Source organism: Juglans microcarpa x Juglans regia, chromosome 6D (genome assembly GCF_004785595.1).
Source record: "Juglans microcarpa x Juglans regia isolate MS1-56 chromosome 6D, Jm3101_v1.0, whole genome shotgun sequence".
NCBI lineage: Eukaryota > Viridiplantae > Streptophyta > Magnoliopsida > Fagales > Juglandaceae > Juglans > Juglans microcarpa x Juglans regia.
This window is the reverse complement of record NC_054604.1, coordinates 5,196,166-5,220,400: the sequence shown is the minus strand read 5'-3', so window position 1 is coordinate 5,220,400 and position 24,235 is coordinate 5,196,166. Positions and strand designations below refer to the sequence as shown.

The following is a 24,235-nucleotide window of genomic DNA, read 5'->3' as shown; positions in this document are numbered from 1 at the left end:
GCCCTAGGAGTGATGATGATCACTCGTTTATGGTTTGAGACTTGTATACATTTTATTTGGGATGACTGTATAACTTTTTAAAGATACTTTGTTTTAAATATTTGTATTAAAATTCTGGTACTTAGTTGACTTGTTAAATTTATCCGCTGCGTTGTTTATTCTACACTGTTACATGTACACACACTTGGCACTATCGTTGGGATGCGTGACCGTGTTGTCATCATCCTGGCGTCTCGATTCTTGTGTCTCCTTACATGGGGGTCGGGGGCGCCACAGGTGGTATCAGAGCAGTTCGGCTCTGGGTAAAACCGCATGTCCTGTAGGTGCAGTACCAGAAAGTTTTAAAGTTGTGATTTGAAATTATTTAATTTAAAGTATGTGGTTTTTATTGGTTTTATTTAGTTTATTGTATAGTAATTGTTTGTTTATTTATTTTATTGCTTTATTTTATGGTAAGTTATTTTATTGTTATAATTATTTTTTGTGAACTACTTCATTGGTTTTATTTATTTTGTCGTATGTTATTTTACTTATAGAATTTTATTTTGTTTTGTTTTGTTTGTTCAGAGTTGAAAGGCGGGTTAAGGATTGTGCTATGGCCGAAAAATGGTACGACTGTGAATGCCATTGTTAGGCTTGAACATTTGGTGCAGTAGGCTTGAACTCTTGGCAACTGGTTTGTTTTAATATCAAGGCTCGAACATCGTGGTCAGGGTGAACTCTTTGGAGTAGGAACTCAAGTTGCTGCTAAGGAGGGGAATAGTTTTAAATCGTTTAGGTTAATTGAGGTCGTAGCTTCCGTAGAAATTATGTAGTGAGTTTATGGAGTAGGAGGTTGTAAGTTCAACAAACTTCAAGGTTAGATTTATGAGAAGTTCATCTAAGGTTTGAGGTCTTATAATTTTTAGGAAATAAGTTTATGGGATTTAAGATGGTAGGTTTAACAAGCAATTGAGGGATTACTTAGATTAGAAGTTTTCGATCTTGTCGACCTTGATAAGCAATTTGATAACATTTGGGACTTTAGAATTTACAAGCTTTATATGGTGAATGTTTTAGATTTAAAGTCGTTGATCTTGAAGATTTCGAGAAATAATTTTTATCTGGGTTAAGGTTTTAGAATTGCAGAATTGAATGGCTGAATTAAAATAGGATTGATGAGAGTTGAGTTACTGATATGAGAATTTTTTCAGAAGATAATTTCTTTGGAGGTGGAAGGTAATGATCTAGTTTGTGTATTTTCTGAGAATTGAGGATGTTGATCTAGTTCGGAAAATGATTTCTTTTAGCTCAAGGTTATAGTGACAGGATAAGGATTTAATCCATATTAATTTTAAGGATAATAGATGGTGCGGATTTAAGAAATGATTCTTGTTGATTTCGAGGATATAGTTCTAGTGATGGAAATGGTAGTGATGGATCGCTTGCACGTTTGGAGGATTATTGGTTTTGGCTAAGGATGCATGAGATTGATGCGTAGTAATGGTGAGTGTGTATGCATTTCGGAGAGTTCAGTTCCAACCGATAAACATTAAGATAGTATTTTCCTAAAAGACACTTCCAAGAAGAAGAGGAGAATTATCTTCAGCCACAAGAAGCATTCAAGAGCCATAGACTGTTTCACACATAAAAAGGTAGCCAGATATTATTGATTGGCTGGCAATCATGGTAGCAAGGGTTGCTATCACGAAAACTGGCCAGAATAAAGCATTTGTTTGTTCACAAGATCCAGGAACAGGAAGTGTCAATATGAGTGCTTAATCCAAACACATTTTTCCTGAGTATAATAGGAAATATTGGGTCTGTTTGACATATGTAAGCAACCACATCAATAAAAGGTGTTACCTGGCACAGAGTCATAGAATATTCTTTCTGCAGAATTTGGGTATTTCATCAGATAAGCAGCTTGGTCCCTGTAAGCAAGAAGAAGACAGGGAAATACCACACAAGTAAAGGCGATCTGGATAAATAGAATGGATGATTTGAGGGAAATGAGGTTGAAGCTATCGGACAAAGAGGAAACTAGGATTTTTGAACTACATAGAGTTTGCTGCACTGCTATTGCTGATGATTTTTGCTGCTGATCGGGAGAGGTTATCATACACTAAAACTAAGAAGGAAAGGAAGAAGGGATGCCAAAAAAAAATATTTTTTACTACTGGCTTGACACTACCCGAGGACTGAAATTTTGGTGTTAATGCTGACATAATTTACGGTTGTTGCTGTTGCAGTCCTTTGTAGCTGCTGTTCCTCTATTTTTGGATGACTAAATCGGCAACTTTGGTTTCCATTATGTTGTACTAAAGTTGAAACCACAATAGAGGAGGAGAAGAGAGGGTAAGTAGCATTCTAAGTTTGAAAATAGAAGCTTGATATGGTCTGAAATTCTACTGCTGTTGCTCTTTTGCTTTTGCTGTTTGTATGAGCTTGTGCTACACTTAGGTGGTTTCATCCGGTCACGATACCTGTGGTGACAGCTACAAAAAGAAAGAAACTGAATTTAGTGTTGCTGGTTGAAGGTGTCATGTACTTGAGGCATGAAGACCCAAATATGTTATTGCTGCTCCAACCTCTCTTTGCTACTACATTGCTGAGTTTCATAGGATACTGGTTGCTGTTTGAGGCAACTAAATTCTGCTGTACTGGCTGAGATACTTTTTGAGGTGGTCTTGAACAAGGTAAATCAGTGACTAAGGTGATGAGAGTTGAGAGGAAGGAAGGTTGAAGATATCGGGTTGAATATTTTTCTTGCCACTGCAACAAGATTTTCTGCTGCTATTGTCCATGATGTTGCTGCCTTATTTCTACTAGAGGTTGAAATGGTGACTTATTCCACTTCTCATGATGGCCTAAATCATAGTTCTACAAGTGACAAGTGACTAGAATAGAGGACAAGTAAAGATCATGGAAGATCAAGCTGAAACGAAAGGTATGCATGTGACAAGTATGCAGCTGAGTTTTCTGTTTTCCTTTTGATGTTTCCCACTACCATTTGGTGAAACTATAAGCTTCTAATGTCTCTTGTTCTATCATGGCTAACAAATAAAGTGATGATGATGAAAACTAAAGGAAATTAGCGAGGCTGAAGTATAAAAAGTAGATCTGAAAGGTATAAAATGCTTACTGCAGCAAGCATTGATTCCCTCTGTTTTCACTTGCTTCTAATGTTAAAAGCTCTTAAATCTGCAGCTATAACTAAAGATTTATCATATAATAGTCACTCTACACTTAAGAAGAAAGAAAGAGGATTTGTTTAAGAGAGAAGGCCTTAACCCATCGGTTTAGAGCTTACAAGGTGTAGGTATGAAAGCCGAAAATTTCCTGCTGCAGTTGTTGCATATTTCTGCTATTGTTGCTGGCATAAGTTTATGGTGATGAAAACTACTATTAAGGCTTCTGTTTGACATATCAACAAGATTCTATTGTTGCTTCACCTACAAGTTTTCTGGTGTGATGTAGTTTCTGGTTTGTTGTTGATTGAGTTGCTTTACAGAAAAAGAGAAAAGAAAAGAACCAGAGAAGGAAGAGGGAAAGAAAGCTTGCTGTTATAGTTCGGTATGCAGTTTCTTTTTGCTGTTCCTGCAGCTGTTTTCTTCAATTTCTTTTGAACTACTATCAACCAACCTTATACGGAAGATAAAAATGAGGATGGCAAAGGCTCAAGACCTCATAGATTCGGAAAGGCATAAAACTGGGTAAATCCAAGAGGGTTACAAAATTTTCTGCTGCCATAGCTGCTGTTGCAGAAATTCTGCTGCACAGCAGCTTGTGGTGGCTGTTTGAGGCCTAAATTCCTTTCTCTGATGGTTGAGGATGCTGAGAATGGTGTTGTTGTGAAGGGCTTAAGCAGAGGAGTTGAGGAGAGGGAGTTGAAGCTGCTGTCATTTCTAAGTCGTCTTTGATTATATTTTCAGCATATGAGCATTCTGTGTACCCCCCGAACACATGGGCAAAGCTGAAAACCCGCTATACGAGTCATGAACTCTAATTGGGTTGCACTCTTGGTTAGAATCTACATTTGCAGACTCCAACATGTCCATACAAATATTCTTTTTCACAAGCCTCCTTCCTTTACATGAAGGTTCAGAAAAAATATTGCGTCCATTACCATTAAATATCTTTCGCTTCTCTTTATCCAGATGCTCAGAGGAACAGAAACTAGACTCCTCATGCTTTTCATGGGGAAAAGGGAAAATTCTCAGTACTTATCACAAGAGATGGCTAATTCTTTTTTGTGTAGGCAAATGATGAAAAAGATTGAGATATGACCAGAGGAAATATGTATGAACTCATAAAGCAAAACCAGTTCTACTAGTGAGACTAGTTTAGAACAATGTTCAGGGAAATTAAAAAGTAATAGTCTCCGACTGAAAAACATAAATATAACTTTGAAAATAACCAAGCAGATATAAATTGTAAGCAAGGCTAGCATCTTACGCAAGCCACTAAATTGCTGAGATTTTGCATGCCAATGTAATCACTCAGTTTGGAAAAAAAAGAATAACCCATAAATCGAATGAGTGGAGAATAATGGAACCCCTGTTAAAGATAAAGAATGAAAGGAAACAAAAGAAGTATTGGAGAGAAAAATATTGTTCTCATTCCTCTTTGAATCTGTGTACATCCTCAGTATATATATCCTTCGAGCAACACCAACTTAACCAATATGAAAATAGAAATAATAACCAACCTAACCTATTCTACAATATTCTAGAATAGAAAGCTATCTGTACAAAGAGACAAAAAGAAACAATCCTAACAAACTATGCTGAGCTGGAGGAATATTCTTCTGTTTTATCAGAGTGCGTGTGGAGCAGCTTTTCATTGGTGGAGGCTTGATTCCTTCTTTGTTGAGACTCCCCCTCAAGATGGGCATATATGTTCAGAATGCCCATCTTGGACAATAAAAATTGAAATTGTGCTGTGGACAAAGCCTTTGTAAAGATATCTGCCAACTGAAACTTAGAGCTAACATGAACTGGAACAATCACACCAGCAGCTACCCTTTCTCGAATAAAATGGCAATCTATCTCTATGTGCTTTGTTCTTTCGTGAAAGATGGGATTCTTGGTAAGATGAATAGCAGCTTGATTGTCACAATATAGCAGTGCTGGTTGTTTGTGCTGTATGTTGAAGTCCTTCAAAAGTGTAATTAACCAAACAACTTCACAACAAGTGTAAGCAAGTGCTCGATACTCTGCCTCAGCAGAAGATTGAGATATTGTTGTTTGTTTCTTGGATTTCCAACTCACTAAAGAGTCCCCAAGAAAGACACAAAAACCAGTGACTGACCTTCGAGTTTCTGGGCATGCTGCCCAATCCAAATCACTGTATGCTTTGAGATGTAAAGAGGAACTAGCTGAGAAGAAGAGACCTTGACCAATAGATCCTTTTAGATATCTCAGAACTCGGTGAGCATAGTGCAAATGAATCTGAGCTGGTTTGTCCATGAATTGGCTGAGAACACTCACGGCATAAGTAATATCTGGTCTACTAATTGTTAAGTAGATGAGCCTACCAATTAGCCTTCGATAGCTTGTAACATCTGTCAACATATCAGTGGAAGAGTGTGCAAGTTTATGATTTGATTCAATTGGAGTACAAGCTGGTTTACAACCAAGTAATCCAGCATCTTCTATGCTTTCCAATGTATATTTTCTCTGACACATGTGGATCCCAGCTGCTGTTCTTGCAACTTCTATCCCCAAGAAAAATTTCAAGATCCCGAGATCCTTAATCTTGAACTGACTGTGCAGAAATTCTTTGACACTTTTTATGGTGACTAAATTGTTGCTTCCCACAATTATGTCGTCAACATAAACTAAAAGAGTTGTAAAACCATGTTGATCATTCTTAGTGAATAGTGAGTAATCAGATTTTGATTGGTAAAAGCCAATCGAGAGCAAAGCAGCAGTGAACTTTGAGTTCCACTGCCTAGAGGCTTGCTTCAAACCGTAGAGTGACTTATGTAACTTGCAGACCAGCTTTCCTTGTTGTTGAGACTCCCCCTGAGCCATATAACCCGGTGACAAATCCATATATATTTCTTCATCAAGATCCCCATTCAAAAAAGCATTGTGTACATCAAGTTGGGCCAAGTGCCAGTTATTGACAGCTGCCAGTGCAAGGAAGAGTCTAATTGTGGTCAGTTTTGCCACTGGACTGAATGTCTCTTGATAGTCAAAACCCTCTCTTTGAGTGTACCCCTTTGCTACCAATCTAGCCTTATGCTTGTCAATGGTCCCATCAGATTTTAACTTTACCTTATATACATATTTACAGCCAACTGGTTTCTTTCCAAGAGGTAAATTAGTGATGGACCAAATGTTATTGGCTTCAAGGGCATCAATTTCAGACCTCATGGCAGCTTTCCAATGATCAGAGGCCACAGCCTCTTCATATGACTTAGGTTCATGGGTTAGTGAAAGGGACAATGCATATGCTCGATGAGATGATGATAAATGATCATATGTGATGTGATTGGTAAGAGGATATGGAGTGGAAAAATTGGATGATGTATGGATAGGGGCTTGAGAAACAAGGTGATAATGATAATCTTGTAAATGGGATGGAGTATTCCTCAGTCGACTTGATCTCCTTGGAACAATGGCTGAATTTTGCTCTACAGCAGGAGCAGATGTGGGAGAATTAGATTCTGATGTTGTGAGGTTTGAATCAATTAAATGAGGATTAGAAGGAAGATGAGAGGGAGCTGGAGACTGTACAGACTGATCTGAAAAATTGGTAGAGGAATCAATTGTGATTTGTTGAGAATGAAAGTCTGAAAATGCAGGTGGAACAACAAAATCAAATTGAGAGGAAGATTGAATAGAATTTGAAGAAATGAAAGGAAAGGTGGACTCAATAAAGGTAATGTCTCGTGAAATGAATGTGGTATGGTTATCTAAATTATAGACTTTATACCCTTTAACATCAGCGGGGTAACCTATAAAAATGCACCTCATAGCTCTTGGGTCAAATTTGGTTCTGTTATGTTTAAGTGTTGACACAAAGCAAAGGCACCCAAAGACTCTCAAATGGGTATAAGAAGGTGGTGAGGAAAAACAAAATCTCATAGGGAGATTTGTTGTTTAAGAGAGGAGTGGGAGTTCTATTTATGAGATATGTTGCTGTCAAGATGGCGTCTCCCCAAAACTTTGTTGGAAGAGAAGCTTGAAAAAGAAGTGCTCGGGCAACGTTAAGAAGATGTTGATGTTTTCTCTCCACAACACCATTTTGTTGTGGAGTGTAAACACAAGATTTTTTATGTTGAATGCCATGAGAATTATAAAAAATAGGCATGTGAAACTCCATTCCATTATCTGTCCTTATTTTCTTTATTTTGGAATTGAATTGAGTTTGGACCATGAGAATGAAATTCTGTAGAAGTTGTTTAGTTTCAGATTTGAATTTCATTAGAAACACCCAAGTTACTCGACTATGATCATCGACAATGGTGAGAAAATAGTGATGGCCTTGTAGAGATGATTGAGAGTAAGGTTCCCAAATGTCGCAATGGATCAAATCAAAATTGGAAAAAGTGCAGGAACTGCTTGATTGAAAAGAAGTTCGTTTTTGTTTTGCTAAGTGACAAACATTACAATCTGAAGAAGCATTACATTTGGCATCAAAAGAAATAGACTGAATTGCTCTAAGTTTCTGATCAGATAAATGTCCTAGTCTAAGATGCCAAATGTTGAAGTCTTGTTGTGTCACAGCACTACAGAAGCGAGGATTGGAGGAAAGAGGAAAAGCTTTCAAGTTGTTGGAAGTTGTTTGATTGGCAGCTTTGTTTTGGAAGGTGCTGGGAAGAAGGAAATAAAGGCCACATTGGATCTTAGCAAGCCCAATCGTCGTCCATGAAGATAGGACCTGTATGAAACAAAATTGACCCAAGAAAACAAGGCATCGAGAGGAATCATGAGTGAGCTTGCCAACTGAAAGAAAGTTAAAGGAAAAAGAAGGCACGCAAAGGACACCAGTGAGTATAATGTTGTTTGAGAGGTGCACGGTGCCAATGTGAGTTGCTTCAACATGAGATCCATTTGCTAATTTGACAAATGTCTTGGTGGAGCAAGTGATAGAGCTAAAGAATGAGGTGGAGCAGACCATATGGTCTGTAGCACCAGTATCGACAATCCAAGGTACATTGGAAATACTTGGAAAAGATTTATGCATAACAGATAAGCAATTGTGTTGATGAGTATCAAAAACAGATGCACTATGATCAATAGAAATGTGAGTGGGAAAGGGAATTATACCAGCCATGTTGGAGTATGCAACAGGGGAAGGATTATTTTCAGTGGACAATTGTTGAGGCTGAGTAGTGGTCTGAACAGAACCTGAGTCATTAGAAGTGAGCTGTGACATCTGTCCATTGATTAGAGCCATGAGTTTCTGAATCTGATTCTGGGATAAGTTCAACTGAGGATTCTCTTGTATTCCCTTTTCTTGATTTTGAGAGGAAACCTGGTTTGCTGAATGTGGAGAAGAAAAATTCCCACTACCATGGTTCGACTTAGCTCTAGTGAACTTAAAATTTGGTGGGAATCCTATAAGCCTATAGCATTTCTCCTTAGTATGTCCAAGCTTTCCACAATGAAAACAGCTAAGATCAGATTTCTCTTTTCTTTTTGCTTGATTACTATAGACTGCTAGTGCTGAAGCCTCAGGAGAAGACACTGTCAAATTTATGGTCTGTCTTTGTCTTTCCTCCTGTAAAACTAGGGAAAAGGTCTTGTCTAGAGAAGGCATAGGACTCATCAAAATTATCTGGCCTCTAATGTGCTCATATGAATCATTTAATCCCATAAGAAACTTAAACACATAATCTGTCTCTTGAACATCACCGACTGATTTAAGGGCTTGACATGTACATAAACCACATGAACAACACGGGACAGGCCTATAGTTATGCATTTCTTCCCAAATCCCATTAAGTTGAGTGAAATACTCACTTACATTTTGGTTCCCTTGCAAAGTAGAGCTGAGTTGTTGCTGGAGTTGATAGATACGCAAGTTATCAGGCTGAGCGAAGTGGGTTTTCAGCTTTTCCCATACTTCCTTTGCTGAGCTTTTCCCATACTTCCTTTGCTGAGTTGAAGTAGAGCACGTTTGATGCTATCTCCTTCGAAATCGAGTTGAGTAACCAAGATAAAATAAGGTTGTTGCAACGCAACCAGGGAATATACAAAGTGTCGGTCAGATTTGGTGTAGGTATACTTCCATCAAGAAAACCCAGCTTGTTTTTTATAGAGATGGCCAAGGTAAATGATTGATTCCATGAGAGATAATTTTGGCCAGAAAGAGGTGGAACAATCACCACAGTGTTGGCATTGTCACTGTAATGTAAATAGAAATGACTCTTTGGATCTTCAGAAGGTGAGACGTTGCTGGATTTCGTCATTGTGAAGAAATGAAATGAGAGCTATAATGCAGTGAAGCTGTATGAAGAAATGGCTGAAAGAAAAATGAAGGACCTCAGGTTTCGAAACCTGTGGGCTCTGATACCATGTTAAAGATAAAGAATGAAAGGAAACAAAAGAAGGATTGGAGAGAAAAATATTGTTCTCATTCCTCTTTGAATCTGTGTACATCCTCAGTATATATATCCTTCGAGCAACACCAACTTAACCAATCAGAAAATAGAAATAATAACCAACCTAACCTATTCTACAATATTCTAGAATAGAAAGCTATCTGTACAAAGAGACAAAAAGAAACGATCCAACAAACTATGCTGAGCTGGAGGAATATTCTTCTGTTTTATCAGAGTGCGTGTGGAGCAGCTTTTCATTGGTGGAGGCTTGATTCCTTCTTTGTTGAGAACCCCTAAATCGAAGGACAAATCGAAGTGGATATTCAGATTTTAGGGTGACTTTGAAACTCAACTGTTTATACAAGGAATACACAAGCACAAATCGAAGGACAAGCAAAATTCGGAGGGCAAAAATCAGAGAAACATGAGTTAGAGAGAGAAAGAGAGAGAGAGAGAGAGAGAGAGAGAGAGAGAGAGAGGGAGAGAGAGGGAGATGGATGGAAACAATAATACTGAATACAAACTCACCGGCGTCAGCGAGCCGATTTATCTGAGGTCTATTTGCTACCATTTATCTCATTTTGCTATTTTTACTTGTTTATAATTTCCCTGTCCCGTGTTCTTCCATCCACTCTTCCATTGAGGATCATAACAATTGGTATCTAGAACCACCAATTCTTCATGGGTCTGGTACGATTAAATAAAGAGCAATTGTTGTTGGTGGAAAAGATTTTGGAGAAATTAGAGCATATGACAGAAAGACTCGACGAAATGCAACAAAACTGGAAGCGGATGCAGGAATCTTCGGTGCAATGGCAAGACGAGGAAGACGAAGAAGAAAGCACAGTAAAGGTGGAAGAAATACAGAAATTGATAATGCAAAACACAAATGAAGAGATAGTAGTAGTTTCCACGAAAAATTGCTTGGTCTGGGAAGACCAAGCTGTCGTGGAGGGAGTAGAAAAGGCAACTACGGAATCTGTGGCAGTGTTCACGGAAATCGTTCTTAAAGAGATCCACAAATAAATGACCCCATTCGTCCGTAGAAATTCAAACCCAATGATTAGGGTCATGGTCATTCTCTACAATTCACGGCCTTCACCATAAAGAACCAGCCAACTTAGGTACTACAAAAACCCAGAAGATAGCTCGACCACATCTCGACTCTCTCGTTTTAGGGGACCTAAAATAGATCCAGGGAAGGGAACACGACTCGTATGGCATCCCCTTGGCCAAAAGGCAACACTCAGTCTCTATTTGTGTGTCGGCTTGGGAGAATTTGGGTCTGTTTGGCCATGGGTGAGCTCTTACCAGATAAACCCTCAGCTAAATCATCATCGTTTTCTCATGACCATCACCCACCCCCTTCCATTTCCATTATTCTCTTCAACTCACGGCGTATTTTCTTGATGACCCCAAAAACTCCCAAACCCCAGCCGCAATGCAACAGTATAGGGTGGAGTCGCTGGTGGCTGTACAACAGCAAACCCACAGGGAAACGACGCAGTTGCATGAGGAATTTCTAGATTCCTCCGTTCTTGCTTTCAATTTCTGCAAGGGTGAGAAACAGAGCCAATTTGCGGGAATATTATGCGAGGATGAGGTTACCATCATGAACTATCCATGACAGTATAAGGGCTATCCCTTCCTTCCACTGTCTTTGATTCAACATCTTCTTTGTTTTTGTGAGAGTTGGCTTTCACTTGGAAATCAGCAGAATATTATTCTTCTCCATTGTGAGAGGGGGGGTTGGCCACATCACATGAAGTCTGTCTCTATGGCAAAGTTTACTTCACAAGAAATTGAAGCACTTCAAAACAATGGTAACCAACGTGCACGGGAGTTGTTTATAAAAAGCCTGAAGAAGCCCTTGTTGATGGGGACTCAATAAATTATGAGTACTTAAAGTGGGGAAATGAAGTTGAAGAGTTGGGCGGTACTCTCAGTGGTAAGCACATTTTCCCTATCTCTAATTTCACTTCCCACCGAGATTTGAGTGCAATGTATACCATTGAAAACGTTTTTGAGATATTTGAAGCCCTTCATTTTTCTCTTGTAACCCTTGGTGGAGGACCATGGAAAAATCCCATGATTGAGTTTGCCGAGAATATTAAGGGGGTTGCATTTAGCAAACATTTGATACACTTGCATTCTTACAATGGGTCAATTGATCGACGGCAGCTTTCAAAAAGTGATGCTCACGTTGGTGGTGTGAATGGCTTGGCATTCTCACGCCCAAACAACCAATTCTGTGGGGGTAACTAGTGGAGTTGATAAATTAATCAAAGTTTGGGATTTGTCTAAAAGAAGACTTTTTAACCTTGAAAATCATGAAGCACATGTTTATTCCATCTTTCCTCACCAAAAAGAAAATATTCAGTTTATAATTTTAACTATTGTTGACAGGAAAATTAAGGCTTGGTTGTATGACCATATGGGCTCCAAGGTTGACTATGATGCACCTGGACAGGGGTGCACTAGAATGCTCTATAATGTTGATGGAAGCATACTATTCTCTTGTGGAACAACTAAAGATGGTGACTCTTTCCTAGTTGAATGGAATGAAACAAATGGAGGAGCAATAAAGAGGACATATTCTGGATTTAGAAAGATATATGTTGTTCAATACATTCCTTATGAGAAATATTTTTTATATGTTTGACATATTGCCACTTAAAGTGGTTTTTGAGCCTTTTGATAAAGGAAAGGAAGGAAAACTTGTGGAAAGAGATTGTGATGGCCAAGGTTCTGTTTGGTGGAATCAGTTTAGTTTCCATTCCCCAAATCATAGCCGACCACATTTGGTGGAATTTATTGACTCTGATGAGCTAATGATATTCGTGCATGATGCTGGTGGAATCCTACCTGCAATTAATCATTCGCCTTGAGATGGTTTAACACTTTCAAATTTTTTCATGCCATTTTTCCTCTTTATTGTTGCTATTTCACTTGCACTTATCGACAAGAATTTGTCATGCAGAGCTGTTGCAACTAGAAAAACAATACTACGGGCTCTAAAGCTTTTAATGTTAGGCCTGTTTCTTCAAGATGGCTTCTTCCATTGCCTTAATGATTTAACTTATGGGGTGGATATTGAACATATGAGATGGATGGGTATACTACAAAGAATTGCAATAGCATATCTGCTGGCATCATTGTGTGAGATTTGGCGGAAAGGTGATGTATATTGCAGCAATAGCCACAATAGGGTGCTCTCTGCTGGTTCTGATGGCCAGGTTATTTTATATAAGCTCTCTAGTGAGACAGTGGGGCCTAATATGACAAAGTAGACACCTTTGTCTTGAGCTTTGGGAATTGTGAAGACGACCAAAGGTGGTGAAAAGAAGAATCTTTTTTTTTTTTTTGCTTCCTGGTGGTTGTACATTTAATATCAATGTCTTGATGTTAGATAATGGTGCTTTTCTGCATTTGACTTGTTGAAATCTGCACTACATTAAATGGGATTTAAAAAAAAATGGCAAGCTTCTCGAGTGTTGCTCTTGTGGAAAGATTATGTGGAAGTAGTATGAGGCCGTTCACAGTTGCAACCTTACCCTAAACCTTGAGAATAAGGTTCTTTAAAGGGAGAGAATTTGTTATTAACCTGATTTTCACGGCATCATTGAAGCTCAACTAAAGCAACAACATTTTGGATCCTTATTTACTAGTCGTTTGAGTGTTTCATTAACTTGTCGTTTGAGTCCTTGTAGTAGTTTAATTTCAGAGTCTGTTATTTTACTTTACACGTGTCGCTTAGATATTTGTCTAGTTTGTTATCCCTTTGAGGATATAAGGGAAATGGGGGAATTCATTGTGGGCATCTGAACATTTTGCTTGAAAGCTGGAATTATATGGAGGAATTGGGAGCCTCGAACTTTCCAAGGCGTAGCCGATTTATCTGAAGTCTATTTGCTACCATTTATCTCATTTTGCTATTTTTACTTGTTCATAATTTCCCTCTCCCGTGTTCTTCCATCCACTCTTCCATTGAGGACCATAACACAAAGATGGCCGTCCAAAGTCTTCAAACAGTGCTACAATAAAGGAACCATGAAAGTCATTCGGGATGGACCCAAAACATTCAAAGTCAAATACATGTTCGTGTCTAAAGGTGTAACCGGTCTAGTTTGATCCGGTTTTGGGCTTTTTGTAAAACCAAACTGATATCCACCAGCTTTCAAAATTTAAAAACCAATACTGAAACTATTAAATCACTGAAATTGACACTTCCAATTTTTCCTATTTCAATCCAATCCGGTCCGATTTTTCTGGTTTTACAAATAAACAAAATCATACTCAACCAAAGCTTTAGCAAGTGATTGACACATATCCCACATTTTATAATTTTTGTCTAAAAAGTTATAAAATTAAAATTTATATCTTAATCTCAAAATTAGAAAATGATATTAAAAAATAAGATTAATTTATGTTATACTATAAATTAAATGTTATATTAAAACTTTTAATATTAATTTTATGTTATATTAAATTTTATATTAATTTTACGTTAAGATTGATATACATGAATAATAAGATTAAAGTTTAATGTTATATTAAATAGTAATTTAACATATAATACATATAATATAATATAAATAATATTTTTTATATAATATATAGAAAAAATTAAAAATATCTATACAGGTCTGGTTTAGTTTAAACTAATTTTCAAAATATGACAAGAGGTATCATACCGATTTAGAACCGGTTACTGACCGGACCGGCTACTAACTGGACCAAACACACTGGTTCAACCGATTTACTGATTTTTTCTTTTACACCCCTAATCATGTCAATGGTTGCATCCCCTTAATCCAAGATCTTAGCTAGACAATCAAAGCTTGATGGGGGCTACTAGATCTGTCCTCGATCTCTAGGCGAGGATGACGAGCGCCTCCGAGGACACGTCCAATGTCACTGCTATATCTGCATCTCCTTGAGCTGGGATCTCTGCCAAGTGGTCAAGGCTTTACGGGGACTGTTGGACCTATCCTCGGCCACCTGGCTTGATGAAACATGCCTTCGTCATTTTTTAGAAGGCCTTTTCCCTTTTTGCTCTAGCAAAATATAAAAAGGCTCTTTTTTCCACGAAGAAGACTTGACTCACTCAAAAACCAATGACCAACCAAACGATCGGTCTGGTGAAACCAAGAAACGATCTCTATTTTCCTTGGTGAGAAGTTCATCAAACCAATCAATGTCCAGATTCTCTTGGACTCGAAAGTAAACGAGCTCTGGGAGGACCTTCTCCTAATCGGAAAGAGTCACATTGAAGCAACGATCTTCTGGAACACAATCCCCACAAAGCTTGAACCAGGACCTCTTGGCAACTAGCATCACTCGCCAGAAACTCCCAACCAGCACTAGACACGAAGAAATTTTTATTCCAATAATTAACATGAGTAGTGCAAACGTGCCACCCTATAATTTGTCTGAGAATGGAAACTAGATTGATTCTCATCGTGGCGTTGAAGGTTGTGGGTACAAACAAATCCACGGGCTATAAGGTTGGGATACTCCTCACCCATAGACTCTAAAGCCTATCACCACTAGGGGTGTGACTGGTCAATTTTGGACATTTTTTATGACCGAAAAAGTATATATCGGCTTTAGAAATTTAAGAACCAATTCACCATCGAAATTAAAACTTTCAATTTTTCTGATCTTAATCCAGTCTGATTCGAATTTTTTGGTTAAAATAAAACTACACACACACACACACACCAAGGAAACCGATCTAGTTCGGTTTAAAATCGTCTTCAAAACTAGTACAAGACCAGTTTCCTACCCATTTTTATTTTTAGAAACCAGAACTGGACCAAACGGGTTACATGTCTCGAAACCCTAATCAAGCCACTGCCAATCCGGCAATTGCTAACCAATCTGTTCCTGATTCGGTTATGGTTCCACCTTTTCCTTTTTCTCTAGAGCAATGTCAACAGCTCATTAATTTTCTCCAAACTCAAACTACTATTTCATCTGTGAATCAAATAGTACAATACCTTCTGTTGTTACTAGCTCCACTACACCATCAACCTCTGCACAACCCCTTTCAGGTATATCTTCAATATTCTCTGATGTTGATCCACTTGCATTTCGTCCCCAATCTTAGATTCTTGATTCTGGGGCAAGTGATCATATGATTAGTTCTCTTTCATTTTTTACATCACCACCAATTCTTGTTAATATCTTTGTGAAATTACCAAATGGTTCTTACATTCAAGTCACACACAAAGGCACGGTTAGACTCTCTACTTCTTTAGCCTTAGCTAATGTTCTTTATATTCCCACATTTACCTTTAATCTTGTCTCTGTTAGTAAACTAACTTCTCAATTATCTTGTTTTCTTATTTTCTTACATGACTTTTGCTACATTCAGGACCTCTTCAATTGAAGGACGATTGGAGTAGTTAAAATTTCTCAAGGTTTATATCATTTACTGCATATTTCAGGCAATTCTGTTTCTTGTAATTCAAATACATTTTCTCATTGTAATGTTGTTACAAACAATTCTTATCTTTGGCATTGTCGTTTGGGACATATTTCTGACTCTAGATTGCATGTCCTAGCTTCTAATATACCTTGTTCTACAAATACAAATAATACTCATTGTGATGTCTGTCCACTTGCTAAACAAAAACGACTTTCTTTTCCTTTGAGTTCTTCTACTACTAGTTCTCTTTTCAAACTCATTCATTGTGATATCTAGGAGCCTTTCTCAATCACTTCATATGATAGTTTCAGATTTTTTCTTACTATTGTAGATTATTACAGTTGTTGTACTTGGATCTATTTGTTAAAATCTAAATCTGAAACACAATCATATTTACAATCTTTTTTTACTTTTATGTAAACCCAATTTAATTGTAGAATCAAATTTGTCCGTACTAATAATGGTTTAGAATTTGATATGAAAAAGTTTTTTTCTAGTAAGGGGGTTATACATCAACATAGTTGTGTATACACTCCTCAAAAAAATGCTATTGTTGAAAGAAAACATCAACATATTCTTAATGTTACTAGATCTCTTCGTTTTCAATCAAATATTTCTTTACATTTTTGGAGTAATTGCATCCTCACTGCTGTCTATCTTATTAATAGAATACCCACCCCTGTTTTAAATAACAGATCACCATATGAAGTATTTTTTTCTGTTAAACCTAAGTATACTCACCTTAAAACTTTTGGTTGCCTCTGCTATGCTTCTTCCCTTGGTACTTCTCTATCCCACAAATTCTCTGCTCGAGCTCAAGTTTGTATCTTTCTTGGATATCCTACTGGCCTCAAAGGATACAAACTTTATAACCTTCATTCTCATAAAATTCTTGTTTCTCAAGATGTCATATTTCATGAACATCTTTTTCCTTTCAAATCAAATTCTCCATATCATCACTTGACTCTTGACACACAGAATATTTTTCCTTCATTAGATCCTGTTTTACACATTCTTCTTTCCGATGTTTCACTTCCATCTTCCTTACCTTCTAGATCCCCTCATTCCTCTCATACCCCACTTTATTCTTCCCCCTCACATGATTCCACCCAAACTACCACACCATCAGTCCCTTTCAGAAGATCTACAAGAAATAGAAAGGCACCTGATTATTTGCAGCATTACCATTGTTCCTTGATCTCAAATGCAAAAATTATTCCATCTCCTCTGGTTGATGGTTCTTCTTCATCAGGTATTATTTATCCTATTTCTTCTTATTTGTCATATTCTAATTTTTCACCCTCATATCAACACTTTTGTGCTTCTGTTGATTTCCTTTATGAGCTCCAATTCTTCCACCAAGCCATACCATACCCTCATTGGAGGGATGCAATGGTAGCTGAGATTACTGCTCTTGAAGAAAATAAAACTTGGATCTTCATTGAATTACCCCATGGGAAGCAACCAATTGGTTGTAAATGGGTTTACAAGTGTAAGTAGGGGTGCAAATCGATCGGTCCGGTCTGGTCCAGCGATGGATCGAACATTTTTGGTCAGTCATTTTTCTGGACCGGACTGGTAGCTATCGGTTCGGTCCAGTCCAGTCAGTCCATTCGGTCCAGCCTAATTTGTTTTTTCTTTTTTTTTTTCTTTTTTTAAATCAATTAATAAAAAAATGTATTTAAAATACATTAAACTAAGTGACTCATTAATGTGGATTATGTAATAAACTCAATAAAAAAAATATTTTATATTGTCAATGATAATAAATTAGATAAAAATTACATTATTAATTTATATGATTACTATATAATTAACTAATTGATATTATACATTAGTTAATTCATAGAATATTAACAAGTGTTAATAACATATTTAAAATTTTATATTGTTAATAGTTATAGGTTAGATGAAGATATATATAAAATATTATTAATTTATAGAATATTAACAAGTATTAATAACATATTTAAAATTTTATATTGTTAATTGTACAATTATTATATACATAATATATATAAAATATTTTTTTATTTTTATTTTTCATTCGGTCCGGTCCGGTCCGAAAAAATCCTAGACCGTGGACTGGACCGAAACTTTTCTGTCCTCTAAAATGTGGACCGGTCTCAATCTCGGTCTGGAGCGAGACGTTCAGTTCATTCGGTCCGGACCGACTATTTATCACCCCTAAGTGTAAGTTAAAATCTGATGGCACTTTAGAAAGGTATAAGGCTTGGTTGGTTGCAAAGGGATACACTCAATGCAAATGTATTGATTATTTTGATACTTTTTCACCTGTTGCAAAACTAACCATTGTTCGTTGTTTTCTTGCATTAGCTGTTATTAAGAATTGGGAATTGCATCAATTGGATGTCCATAATGCATTCCTTCATAGCAATTTGGATGAAGAAGTGTATATGAAGCTTCCTCCAGGTTTTTCTAAATCTAGAGATACTCGGGTTTGTAAGTTGCTCAAATCTTTTTATGGCTTGAAATAACCCTCTAGACAATAGTTCTCTAAATTCTCATCCACACTGATTGCTTATGGTTTCATTCAATCAAAATCTAATTATTCTTTGTTTACCAAATGTTTTGATGCATCTTTTATGGTTTTGTTGGTTTATGTTGATGATATTGTCATTGCTTCTAATCATTCTCCATCTGTTATTGCTCTTAAGCACTTTCTCAATTTGTATTTCAAATTAAAAGATCTTGGTCCTTTCAAATATTTTTTGGGCCTGGAAGTTGCACAATCCACTAAGGGCATATCTCTTTTTCAGAGAAAGTATGCACTTGACATTGTTTCTAATTCTGGTTTATTAGCTACCAAGCCTGCTGGCAGTCCAATGGATCAAAATCTAAGACTTTCTAAAACTGATTCTGGAGGTCCTTTACTTGATAATCCAGCTTCTTATAGACGATTAATTGGTCGTCTTCTTTATTTAACTCTTACTAGACCTGACTTGTCTTTTTCTGTTGCAACATTGAGTCAATTCATGGACAAGCCTTGTCAGTCACATTATGATGCAGCAGTTCAAGTTGTGAGATATATCAAGGCTACTGCAGGACAAAGTTTATTCTTCCCCAGCAACTCTTCCTTACAGCTGAAAGGTTTTTGTGACTCTAATTGGGCTACCTGTCTAGATTCCAAACGCTCAGTTAATGGCTTTTGTATTTTTCTTGGAGATTCTTTAATCTCCTAGAAATCCAAAAAACAAGGCACTGTTTCACTATCCTCTGCAGAGGCTGAGTATCCTTTTATGGCCTCTACCTGCTATGAAATCAAGTGGCTACTATCTATTTTCCGTGACTTTGGGATCCATTTTTCATTAGCACCAGTTCTCTATTGTGACAGCCAAGCAACACTTCACATTTCTGCTAATCCAGTATTTCATGAAAAGACTAAGCACATTGAAATAGATTGTCATCTCGTTAGAGATATGGTTCAAAATACAGATCTTGTAACTCTTCGTATTTCTTCTGAACATCAGTTAGCAGATTTCTTTACTAAACATTTAGTTTCAGATAGATTTTGTAGTCTTTTGTGCAAGATAGGTGTTATTAATCTTCACGTTCCAGCTTGAGGGGGCTATTAGCCTATATTGTATTAATTTTAATTCTCACTTACCTACACTCACGTGTACTGTAAGCTAGAATGCTCTTTACTTTATTTTCTATTCTAGTATAAATATTTTCTATAAATATTATTCATTTAATACAATGAGGGATTCTAGAATTTTCTCTCGACTTCTCTCTCTATTTCCCTCTTATCAAAAGAGGCCTGGGCTTGGAGGATCTCTTAAATCATGTGGTAGATCCATTTGAAACACAATCACTCGCATGTTCAACTTTTTTTATATCCTTCTAAACCAAAAGGTTGTTTCTTACGGATAAAAGATAAAGCTAAAGCAAAGAGAATTAGTACCATTCATCCATATTCCCATCCAAAAATTTAGATATATCCAGATCGAAATTCGAATTTTAAATTTGGATTAAAACCCGACCTGAGTTAATCCAGATCAGACCTGGGCAAGAATTATGATAAGACCGATTTTAAAAAATCCTAAACCCGACTTCCAGGTTGTGTAACTGGTTTTTTTTTTCCTGCAAATGTTAAACGTCTTTCTCTGCCTTCTGTCTTCTAAAGCTCTGCCAGGTGATGTGATTTACTACTTGACTTTCTTGTACGGCCGGTTTATACAAGTGTATACTATAATAAGTTTTTTTTGTTTAATTGTCAGCTCTTTCCAGGATTATTCAAGTGTATACTATAGTATCATCTTTTAGTAATTGTCAGCTCTTTTCATTTCAGGTGATGTGATTTGCTACTTGACTTTCTTGTACGGTCGGTTTATTCAAGTGCATCGCAAACACCGCAAACATGGTTTATTTAAAGTTGGTTAAGGTTACCACTTTAGATCAAATGAAATAAGATATTTTATTAAAAATTATAATTTTGTTAAAATATAACTTTTTAATAACATTTTTAGTTTAAAATTTAAGAAATTTAAATTATTTATTATATTTTATATAAGAGTTTAAAAAAATTATAATGACGAGATGAGATAAGAGATTTTGTTTTGTCTATCCAAACCGAACCTATTGTATGTTGTGCAATCGAAAAACACGGTTTTTATCATTTCACCCAATTCTTTCAGGTGCTCATATTTCTCGCAAACCTCTCGTGTTTTTGCTTTGAGAAAAGCTTCCAACCAGATGGGCATAAAAATCATTTTCACACCAACCAATCAAATCGCGACACACAGGCATCTCAAACTCCAGCCTCCTGCACCCGGCTACACCAAACCGTTCTCTCCCTCTCCCCCTCTCAAACATGCTACTCTTCCTTGAACTCCCTATCTTCCAGACGTTCTCTCTGTTCTATCCCTCTCCCTTCCTACCATTGAGAACTGTGGTGCAAGTCCTCTTTTTTGAGTAAAAGAGAGGTTCCACGGAAACTAGTTACAAGCTACTACTGTCGAAGCTGAGTCCTAGAGGAAAGCAAACACCAACTACAGTAGACAATGAGGATAAGCTAAAACTAGGTCCAGATGAAAAGTTTGGTAGAAGGGAAGGCACGGAAGGACCACCATTTCTAGAACCACTGAAAAAGATCAACTCAAAATGAAGAGATCATATGGGAAATTGTCCCTAGCATTGGAAAAAAAGTTGACCATTGGAGAAATTGAGGAAGTGTTGTCGGAGAAGGGGAAGGAGATTAGAGAAGAAGTAACGCCTAGGAGCAAGTTGGATCCTAAAAGGATCCTAAATAAACTAATTCAGTTTCCAAACAATCCACTTGAAAAAAAAAAAAAGTTGAAACTTTTCACACACATGACATACCCAAATCCCAAAAGTAGCCTGAAGTCAAGTGCACATCGACTCCCCCTAACGTGCATAGCAAAGCCAACGAATATAATAAAAGTTAATGGAGGAGATCTTTACCCACTGTAAACATTTTTCTTTGAGAATATGACATAGACCAACTGATTGAAAGTTGAAACATTAGAAGGTAGAGGGAGAGAACAGAGAGAACGTCTGGGAGAGAGGGAGTTCAAGGAAGAGTAGCGTGTTTGAGAGGGGGAGAGAGAGAGAATGGTCTGGTGTAGCCAGGTGCAGGAAGCTTGAGTTTGAGATGCCTACGTGTCACGATTTTATTGGCCGGTGTGAAAATGATTTGTATACCCATCCGGTTGGAACCTTTTCTCTTTTGCTTTCTCTGTACCTCTTTAATTTGTGGAGGGTTCTTTTGAACTTTGAAGAACATCAAAAAAAAAGTACTCAATTCCTAGTTTAAAATTTGGTATAGTGATTGGGTGTACTTGAATTTTTCTATGTGAGTACCGGCCCGGATTTGTTTCGGGCCGAAATCTAATTATCCAAGTTCTAAACTGGGTTGGAAAAAAATCCGACTCAGATGAATAGGCTTAAAGAGAATCAATTATAATGGAAAAAGCTTACTGCAGTCGCCAGGGGGAAGCGCCGCGCAAGCAGCAGGTGATGTGGCAAATAAACGAGAAACGCCCCCTTTTGATTAATTAATCTACGTTTCCCTCATCCTCGTGTTTCAGAACAAACAACTTTCCCTCTCTGCGAATTTCATTTTCTTCCTCCCAACTACCCTCTCCCTCTTTGCTCCCTCTCTACTCCTCAGGAGTTTCCCTTTCTTTGTCCCCTCGAAGCCACGTCCCTCCACTCAAAGGCTAAGAGCCCCTTCATCTTATGCGAAGAGCCAATTTCCCTTCATCCTGAAAACCCTAACTTCTTCGTTTCCCTTCCATCCCGAAAACCCTAACTTCTTCGTTTCCCTTCCATCCCTAAAAACCCTAACTTTCCTTCCCCTTCATCCCGAAAAACCCCAACTTTCGAATTTCCGGAACGCACCTCCACTTCCGGCACGCAGCTTCAAACCCTAACGTCTGCTACCACAAATCCAAGGTCCTATTTAAATGGGTATATTTTCTATTAACATTCCATAATTTTCTCTTAGGATTTTTTTATCTACGAAATGTGTGATTTTTTTTTAATCTAGAAAATGTTAGGGTTTTTTAGGTTCTTTCTCTTTGTATCTAGAAACTGTTAGGGTTTTTTTAGGTTTTTTCTAACTTTCATTCTTTACTTATTTCTTGTCGAAGTTTGTACACCCCTGAAGAGGATTTCTTGTTGGGCAACTTCGAATTGATTTTTTACAATATTGGCGGTTCACCTTTCGACCTAATTATATGGGTTTGGGTTCTATCAGGTAGTGTCTTGTGCCAGATTTCTAATTTTTAATTTGGTATAATTCAAGTATCGGCTGCTTGAGATTTGTTGAATTTGGATTGAATCTGAGTTCTATAAAGGTGATTGAATCTGGATTTTGTTGGTTGCACTGAGCGAAGAAAATGGTATGTTTTTCTGCTTTTGACTTTTAGCTTTGCTATTTGTTGCTCTTTGTGGGGTTGATATGTGTTCTATGCTTATTCACTCGGGATAAGTCACGGACTCACGATTGTTTTGATCTTGAATGTTGAGGTTCTGGGTTTTCTTTTGAAGCTGTGAATGGTTTGTGGGTTCAGAAAAATCAAGTATATAGTTTGCTGAAATGGTTGGAGATTGAAGCTGGATTCTATGAAAGATTGACAACATTTCAGCTCCAGTTTAAAGTTTCTAGTACCCTATGAAATAGATTGTGAAATTAAAACTCAAGATAGCTTGTTGATTGGTGGTAGTTGGTGCATGTTGCCTCTTTAGCTTCTAAATGAAGCCTTTTTGTTGTAAACTGTAGTTTCTATAAAAGTAGCTGCCAATTTTATCTTCTATTTGACTCACTGGCTTCTCAGGCTTGTGCTCTTTCTTGAAGTGTTTGTTTAGGTGCTTGAAAATTTTGGATTTCCCTGTTTTGTTTATCCTTGGAAAGAAAAAGAATACTTTATATGTTTTCAAATGCATCAAAACTTGTAGCTGACAACCTCCTTAACTTCTTGTCAGTAGTCAAAGAGAGTTTCTTAGCAGCAGACTGTTTCATATTCTTGATACAAGAAACTAAAAACTGCTGCATGAGAATGTCCTCATCATCACTGTCTTCTTCAACTTCAGTGAAACCATCGTGCTTCTGTAATATTGAAACTATATTGAGATATTCAAATACTAAAAGAAATCCAGGACGACACTTCTTAGGGTGTCCAAAGTACAACACAAAGGTAAATAGTACTCTTCTAATGTAACTTGATATAATATATTCATTAATATTACGTACCTAACACTTTTTTATATATGTGTTAAATATTAGGGATTACCATATTGCAAATATTTCAAGTGGGTTGATAGTAATCAACGCACAGACTCGGATCTACAAGAAAAAGAAATTCAACTCTTAAGAAAGGAGGAAGAGCTCGAGAAGAAACTCATCGATGTCGAAAGGAGGGAGATTCAGCTCCGTAAAATAGTAGATGGCATCGAGAAGAGAGAGATGGTGCTCTCCAGTAGAAATGAGAAGGTTCGAAAAAAGGAGTTAGTCCTTCTTGAGAGAGAAGCTCTCCTAAGGCGTTCACGCATGCTACCCCGGCTATATTGGGGTTTTGTGATAATTGTTTGTTGTTACTTAGTGAATTGGTAGTGGTTTATGTTATAAATCATAGTCTGAATTTATAGTGTAAGTGTTGTAAAAAGATTAGAGAACTGAATTTGTAGTTAAAGTGTTATAAAATAGCTTTTGGAGCCTGATTTCCAGTTTCTATGTACAAAATGTATAATATTGTTTTACACGTATAGTTTTTGATCAT

The 24,235-nt window shown here is 37.1% G+C and overlaps 2 protein-coding genes across 2 annotated transcripts; one reads left to right on the top strand and one right to left on the bottom strand.

Annotated features, from left to right (window-relative positions):
- Positions 1–7,785: 7,785 nt before the first annotated feature.
- On the bottom strand, positions 7,786–8,754 carry LOC121235338. The gene is made up of 2 exons (XM_041131687.1): positions 8,262–8,754; positions 7,786–7,872 (listed from the first exon to the last, which is right to left on the bottom strand). Exons 1-2 carry the CDS (start codon positions 8,752–8,754, stop codon positions 7,838–7,840), a joined length of 528 nt encoding a protein of 175 aa, XP_040987621.1. The 3' UTR covers positions 7,786–7,837.
- A 9,823-nt stretch (positions 8,755–18,577) lies between these two features.
- Positions 18,578–19,174, top strand: LOC121235337 (uncharacterized mitochondrial protein AtMg00810-like). Its single transcript, XM_041131686.1, has one exon. It carries the CDS (start codon positions 18,578–18,580, stop codon positions 19,172–19,174), a length of 597 nt encoding a protein of 198 aa, XP_040987620.1.
- Positions 19,175–24,235: the final 5,061 nt, after the last annotated feature.